Source organism: Myotis brandtii, unplaced genomic scaffold (genome assembly GCF_000412655.1).
Source record: "Myotis brandtii unplaced genomic scaffold, ASM41265v1 scaffold419, whole genome shotgun sequence".
NCBI classification, from domain to species: Eukaryota; Metazoa; Chordata; class Mammalia; order Chiroptera; family Vespertilionidae; genus Myotis; species Myotis brandtii.
The window spans coordinates 609,685-617,676 of record NW_005366075.1 but is presented as its reverse complement, the minus strand read 5'-3'; the positions used below and the strand labels follow the sequence as shown (position 1 = coordinate 617,676).

The window sequence follows — 7,992 nt, the reverse complement described above, 5'->3', positions numbered from 1 at the left end:
TTATTTTTTACAGAGAGGAAAGGAGAGGGATAGAGAGTTAGAAACATCGATAAGAGAGAAACATCGATCAGCTGCCTCCTGCACACCCCCCACCGGGGATGTGCCCACAACCAAGGCACATGCCCTTGACGGGAATCAAACCTGGGACCCTCCAGTCTGCAGTCTGACGCTCCATCCACTGAGCCAAACCAGTCAGGGCGATTTTGAGTTAATTTTTGTGTACCATGTAAGATAGTGGTCCAACACCATTCTTTTCCATGTGGCTTTCCAGTTTTCCCAGCACCACTTATTGAAGAAATTGCTATTTCTTCATTGTATATTCTTTCCTCTTTGGTCATAAATTAACCAACCATATATGCATGGTTTTATTTCTGGGCTCTCTATTCAGTTCCATTGATCTATGTGTCAGTTTTTATGCCAATACCATACTGTTTTGATTGTTATCACTTTGTAATATAGTTTGAAATCAGGAAGTATAATGCCTCAAGCTATGTTCTTCTTTCTCAAGATTGCTTCAGCTATTCAGTCTTTTGTGGTTCCACACAAATTTTAGGATTGTTTGTTCTATTTCTGTGAAAAAAATGCCATTGAAAATTTTTACACTGAACCTGTACATTGCTTTGGGTAGTATGAACTTTTTAACAATATTAATTCTTTCAGTCCACGAACACAGAATATCTTTTCATTTATTTGTGTCTACTTCAATTTCTTTTATGAGTGTCTTATAGTTTTCAGTGTACATAGATCATTCACTTTGTTGGTTAAATTTATTCTTAGGTATTTTATTCTTTTTGATGCAATTGTAAATGGATTTTTTTTTTCAATTTCTCCTTCTGATAGTTTATTAGTATATAAAAACTAGGGTTTTATATATAATATTATGTCATCTACAAATATTGACAGTTTTATTTCTTTCTTTTCAGTTTAGATGCCTTTTATCTCTTTTTCTTTTATGTGTGTGTGTGTGTGTGTGTGTGTGTGTGTGTGTGTGTGTTTTCAGAAAGAAAGGGAGAGAGAGGTAGAAACATCAATGATGACAGAGAATCATTGATCGTCTGCCTTCTGCATGCCCCACACTGGGCATGTGCCCCGACCAGGAATTGAACCGTGACCTTGTGGTTTATAGGAGGATGCTCAACCCCTGAGCCATGCCGGCCAGGCTTATCTCCTTTTCTTGCCTAATTGCTTGGGCTGGGGCTTCCAATACTGTGTTGAATAAAAGTGGTGAGAGTGGGCATCCTTGTCTTGCTCCTGATCTTAGAGGAAAAGTTTTCAGCTTTTCACCATTGAGTATGGTATTGTCCTCTATGGCTTTTATTATGTTGAGGAAATATGAGTGTTTTAAACGGGAGGACAGGCCCTGTATTTATTCATCCTTAACCCCCCTCCACCTGGCACAGTATTCCCCATATGGTTGGTGTTCATCTGATAGTTGATAAATGTGGAATTTAGGATTAACCTTTAGGTTTAACCTTTGAGTCCTAAGGACTGCCCCCTGCTACTCAGTGCCCCACACACTTTTGAGAACTGACAATGTTTTCCAAAGCAATTGCATCAGCACATTCCTATCAGCATTGTATAACCGTTCTGATTTCTCCACATCCTTGCCAATACTTGTTACTATCTAACTTTTTCTTCTAACCGTGACTTGTAGGTGTGAAGTACTATCTTATTGTGGTTTTTGTTTCTGTGTCTCTGATGATTAATGATGTCTAGCATATTTTCATGTGGTTATTGCCCATTTGGATATCTTTCTTAGAAAAATGTCTATTCATATTCTCTGTACATTTTAAATTAGGTTCCTTGTCTTTTTATTATTAAGGTGTTCTTTATTTATTTTTGGTACAAGTCCTTTATCAGACATATGATTCACAAACATTTTCTCCTACTCTCTAGGTTGTGTTTTCACTTAAAAAAATATATAGAGATAGAGATAGAGATATATAGATATATATACACTTTTTTATTGATTTAAGAGAGGAAGGGAGAGGGAGAGATAGAAACATCCATGATGAGAGAGACTCATTGATTGGCTGCCTCCTACACGCCCTCTATGGAGGATTGAGCCTGAAACCCCAGGCATGTGCCCTGCCTGGGAATCAAACTGTGACCTCCTAGTCGACGCTCAACCACTGAGCCACACCGAATGGGTCAAAATTGATTTTATTAATAATAGATGATTCACATATTGAACACTGGATCCATAAATGTAATCATTCACAGAAGTCAAGGCACTAATCAAAAGACAGGTGTTAATGTACACATTTTTCAAACTGTGTCTGAGAATATATAGAACAAAAATATTACAGTAGCCCCCAATTATTCATGGTTTCAGCTACCTGCAGTCAACCGCAGTCCAAAAAGATTAAATGGAAAGTTACAAAAGTAAACAATTCATAAGGTTTTAAATTACATGCCATTCTGAGTAGCATAATGAAATCTTCCCTTTGTCCACCATATTCACCCCACTTATTCTCATCACATAGGCATTGTATCATCTCTCATTATCCTAAGAAGGGTGAGTACAGCACAATAAGATATTTTGAGAGAAAGACCATATTCACATTAACTTATCACATATATTGTTATAATTGTTCTATTTTATTAATTTTTGTTGTTATTCTCCTACTGTGCCTAACTTTTAAGTTAAACTTTATCATTGGTATGCCTATGTAGGGGAAAAACATAGTATATATAGGGTTAGGTACTATCTGCAATTTCAGGCACCCACTAGGGGTCCTGGAACATACTTCCCGTAGATAAGGGAGGACCACTTACTGTACGAACTGTCAACCGATGACCATTGGCACCAATTCAGTGCCAACAGGAACCCCCAATTTGGGAGTGATGTGAAGAAGGAAACTTTATTCAGTGCGAAACCGCTCCACTGTGATACAGCAGAGCTGCGAGGCAGCCCCAGGGCCAGGCCCCTGGCAGGCTAGACAGTTCTGCTCTGCTCTCTGCAGGTTTGCGTTGTGCTGTGCTGGCCGGTCTGCCCCACTCTGCTTTGCCTTGTGCCATCTGTTCTGGCCTAGCCGGTCTGGTCCTCTCTGCTCCATCCAGACATTTTCCATGTTTCAGCTCAGCTGGAAAACAAACACAGTGCTCTGTTTTCAGTGGAAAGGGAACGTGCACTCTCAGAGCTAGAGGGGACCTCTGGACAGAAGTCTCTGTCTCTGGTCCCTGGTTTGTCCTCATACAAATAAGGCCTCCAAATCCTTGCAGTTTGATTGGTCCAAAAAGCACTGTCCTAGTTGGTCAGAATAGAGCCCTGCTCTCTGCAGATTTGCGTTGTGCTGTGCTGGCCGGTCTGCCCCACTCTGCTTTGCCTTGTGCCATCTGCTCTGGCCTAGCCGGTCTGGTCCTCTCTGCTCCATCCAGACATTTTCCATGTTTCCGCTCAGCTGGAAAACAAACACAATGCTCTGTTTTCAGTGGAAAGGGAATGTGCACTCTCAGAGCTAGAGGGGACCTCTGACAGAAGTCTCTGTCTCTGGTCCCTGGTTTGTCCTCAGACAAATAAGGCCTCCAAATCCTTGCAGTTTGATTGGTCCAAAAAGCACTGTCCTAGTTGGTCAGAATAGAGCCACTCTGGTTGGTCGGAGCTGCACAGCTCCGACTGGATGGGGAAAGCTTTAATCCTATTGGTTGAAATAGGACTCCGGGACCGCCTTACAAGGGCTGGCCCAGGTGGCAAAAACAGTGCTGCGGGCAGTTTAGTGCAGGCCTCTCTTTGAAGTGGCTTGTGTGAGAGGCCCCTGTGTAAAATGGCTGCTAGGCTCTGGCTTTTTGTTGGTTTGTTTTTTGTTTGTTTTTATTTGAGCCCAGTTAGCAACCAGGAGCCCTTCTTAGTCAGTGTCTTCTTTCTCGGGGTTCACATTACTTGCTGACTTGAGTGTAGAACTTCTGCAACTCTTATTTAAATTTGTAACTAAGCAGTACCTTTTAATTCAGATAGTTGATGGATCTACCATTTTACACTAGTTTTATTTTTACACTTGTTCATATTTATCTACTGTTCATTCTCAACAGCTCGTACCTTGGTGCTGCTGGGCATGGCTCAGCCACTGTGATCTAAAGGTGGAACTCACACGTCATGCAGATGGCTGCTCAGAGGGTTAGGAGTAGTGCTGCCTCTGAAGAGCTCTCACTGACACGAGCAGCTTGTCTAATGGTGCACATATTTATTTCTGTGGATCCTGAAAAAGATACGGTGTCATGACAGCAGTTCCGACACCGTCCCTGCTATTTAGGAAGGTAGGAGCCACTGAAGAGCCAAGTTCTCCCCTCTCACCTCAGAGCTCTCTGCCTCCTGGGGGGACCCTGGCTCTGTGATGGGGGCTCCAGAACCATCCCAGGCCAGAGCCCCCTCCTCTGAGCAGCACCCTCCACTCCCCTGCCTGCAGGGCGGGGAGACATGTAACCGGAGGCTGCAGACCAGCTATAGTGTCAGACCTCCTGATTCAGATCAGAGCTGTCAGTCCTGGTCCCTCTCTGACCTCAGTTGCCTTGTCTATAAATTAAGGATAATAATGGTCCCTGTTTTATCCCTGTGGGTTGTTATGGGGGTTAAAATACAGATAAAATGCTTACATCCTCCCAGGCAAGCCCTTAGTAAATGGTAGCAATGGCTTCTCCAGCCTCCCTGGGTGCTCCTCTGCCTCTGGCCCTTCAGCAGTCAGCGCGCTGTCCCCAAACACCGCAACACCGCTTTGCAGGAGCACCGGAGGCCACCACCCCGTGCGGCCTTCTGGTGGCGCTCCCTTCACAGCCGTCCTTCTGACTCCATGCTGCTGCATTCCCACTCCCTCTCCTCATCGACTCCACCTTCGCCTCCATCACTCATCAAAACAGTATTCTTGGGGAGGCCAAGGAGGGCCTGCGCAGAGCAGTGCTGTTCCCCTCCGCGTGGCCTCGCAGCTGTGCCAGCCCAGGCAGCCTGCCTCTGTTCCTCTGTGATACTGCTCTCTGCTTGCCTGTCTCCTCCTCCCGTCTGCAATCCTCTTCCTCCATGCCGTTGGCAGTGCTCAGGGCACAGGCCCGGCCCTCTGCTCCACACTCAGACCTCTCCCCGCAGAGTTCCATTCATTCTCTCGCCATTTCATACACCTGGCAGCGTCTCCTCCTCCCGTCTGCAATCCTCTTCCTCCATGCCATTGGCAGTGCTCAGGGCACAGGCCCGGCCCTCTGCTCTACACTCAGACCTCTCCCCCAGAGTTCCATTCATTCTCTCGCCATTCCATACACCTGGCAGTGCCCAGACCTCTCCCCAGAACTTCTGACTTAGATATTCGAGGACCTACTTCATACCTCATTTAGATTATGCTAAATTCACACATCCCAACTGAGCTCTTAGTTAATCCTTCCCAAGTCTTGTTACCGTCCCTTCTGTCCATGTGACTAAACGGTATGTCCATCCATCTCCTTACTCAGGAGACCTGGGGTAGCCATGGTTCCTCCCTCACCTGTTGCACCTCTCATCGAGCTCATTGCCAGTTTCTCTTGGTACAAAGTGCATTGCAGGTGCTCTCCACTCTCTCCCACGGCCACGGTCCCAGCCCCGCCAGCTCCTGCCGCCCTGCACACACGCTGGCCTCACTCAGCTCTTCATGCTGCAGAGCAATCTGGAAGGTCACCGCATGCTGGCACTTTGTGTAAATCCTGGGGCCAGAATAATCACAGAATAAGCCCGAAAACCTAACCTCGGCCTGTGGGACTGCACAGCCGTGTCACATGTCACCTGACCTCTGCCCTCGGGCTTCTCTTCCTCTGACCTTGCTCCTCCTTGTCTCAGCGCCACCACGGCTGCTGTTCCTCTGCTAGAAAGCTCTTCCTGCTGCTCTTCACCTCGCTAGCCCTGACCACCAGTCCTCACCCGAGCCTGCCCTTCCCTTCGTTGCCTCACACGCGTCACAGTGGCGTGTGTGAGGATGCACGCCTCCCGTGGGGCCCAGAACTGCTAAAGCTGCACGTTAGGGCTGTTTTGTTTTCACTGTTTGGTCTGCGCCTGGCACCTTGAGTTCCACACAGAAAGTGCTGAGTCATCTTTGACTGAATGACCACCAGCTCCTGCCATAAAGTACAACAGGGTGGGAGGTGGCGGGGGAATGGCAGCCAGAGCTCTGGCACCACAATAGAGGACATCCATCGTGTGGCCCCAGGTGTGCCGGGTGGTGCAGGGTTGGGGGCATGGTGGCAACGCTTCTTTGCCAGGTGTGGGAGGTGGGAGAAGGGGCTCCTGCCAGACTTCCCAGAAGAGTTGACGCTCAGGATGAGAATGCGAAGTTAGCAAGAGGGTCGGACGAGGCCAGCCCTCCAGCCCTCCCTTTCTCCTGCCTCTGTCTGTCCCTGCGACAGACCCTACAGAACTTCAGCTTCTAGTCTTGCCCCAGGGTAAATCCAGGACAAGGTCTACAGAGTTATCTGAGGGAGAAGAGAAGGAGAAACTATTAGAAATTGCTACCCTGTGTCTCCTGTCTTTCATTTCCTGCCCTGTACCCACTCCCTGGCTCCACGCCAGCTCCTGCAAAGAAATGGCCCAGAAGTGTTGGTGAAGGGAAGACATCGAAGGAGTTGTTGGGTAGTGAGGAACCTCTGTACCCCAGCGTATGTCTTGCTTATTAAAAACAGTGAACATCTTTGGAGGAACGTGGAAAACACTGTGCTGTCTCTGATGCCACCGGTGAAAGGCAACTTCAGAAAAGCAGGGCTGGAAGAAGACAGATAAGGCCTGACAGGCCCGCATAGGCCAGTGGCTCAGAGTTAGACAGATGTCCCCTCACGCTCTTCCCAGAAGGGGAAGTAGGACCCTTCGGACACACAGGAGGAGCCTCCAAAAAATGTTCCTGTAGAAACTGTGCTGCACAAATGGTTGCAGTCTATAGAGCATCATGCTATGGATCAGCTATGGATTAAAACAGGTCATAACCACCGTCTGTGAAATTGTTATTAAAGAAAAATACTTTCTAACTTTCAAGCAACAGATTTACAAATACAGTTACTGAATATTTACTAGGTGTCAAGCACTGTGTGAATCACTGTACATGTGTTGTTAATTGCATTTGATCCTTCTGACAACACTGTGAGAGAGATAGGCCCATTTTACAGATGAGTAAACTGAGGTTTAGAGGGTAAGTCACTTTCCCAAAGTCATACAGTTAGTAGGTGGTAGCCCTGAGAGTCAGACCCACTTTCAGGCATAACTATTTTTAAATTAGAGGCTGCATGTACCTGTACCTTAAGGCAGCAGTTCTCAACCTGTGGGTCACGACCCCTTTGGCGGTCGAACAACCCTTTCACAGGGGTCGCCTAAGACCATCCTGCATATCAGATATTTACATTACGATTCATAACAGTAGCAACATTATGAAGTAGCAACGAAAATAATTTTATGGTTGGGTCACAACATGAGGAACTGTATTTAAAGTGCTGGAAGGTTGAGAACCACTGCCTTAAGGCCTCTACCCACCTCATTTTTTCACTCTCTCTCTTCCATCACTATACATTTGTTTAACCTTTTTGAAAGCTTTCCTTTTTTTTCCCTTTGAGCATTTCCCTAGTTTCTTAAATTGAAGCGGAAGCACATTCACATTATTTTGTAAATACATACTTGGTCACTATTCATTGATACTATAAATATTAACTGCTGCTGTGACCATGAGGAAAAGAGTCACAGATTGGGTTCATTTTTGCATTTTGAACTCTCTTAATCTCCTTTTTTCTGTAACCCGTTTCTATTTAAAATTTCTTCCCTCCTGAAAGGAAGAAGATCTCTCTCCCCAAGTCAGCGGTCGTCTGCCTCTGGCTCCGACACCTTCCCAGCCTTGAAAGAGCAACACTGCATCTTTTTGAAAAGCTAATCTTCAGTGAGAGAAATTCTCTGAGAAGGACCGAACGCTTCATGAAAGAGTCATTGCTGGTACGTGCCTGACTTTGATGAGGAGAAAAACCCTTAAAGAAGATGCTGAGTATCATTTATCATTTCATTTAGTC

The 7,992-nt window shown here is 46.0% G+C and overlaps 1 protein-coding gene across 1 annotated transcript in view; it reads left to right on the top strand.

Annotated features, from left to right (window-relative positions):
• FANCC (Fanconi anemia, complementation group C) overlaps positions 1-7,992 on the top strand; it is a 259,948-nt gene that overhangs the window by 218,471 nt on the left and 33,485 nt on the right. The window contains exon 10 of the mRNA XM_014545688.1: positions 7,762-7,918. Coding sequence (XP_014401174.1) covers positions 7,762-7,918 — 157 coding nt within the window. The remainder of the gene's footprint in view (positions 1-7,761; positions 7,919-7,992) is intronic.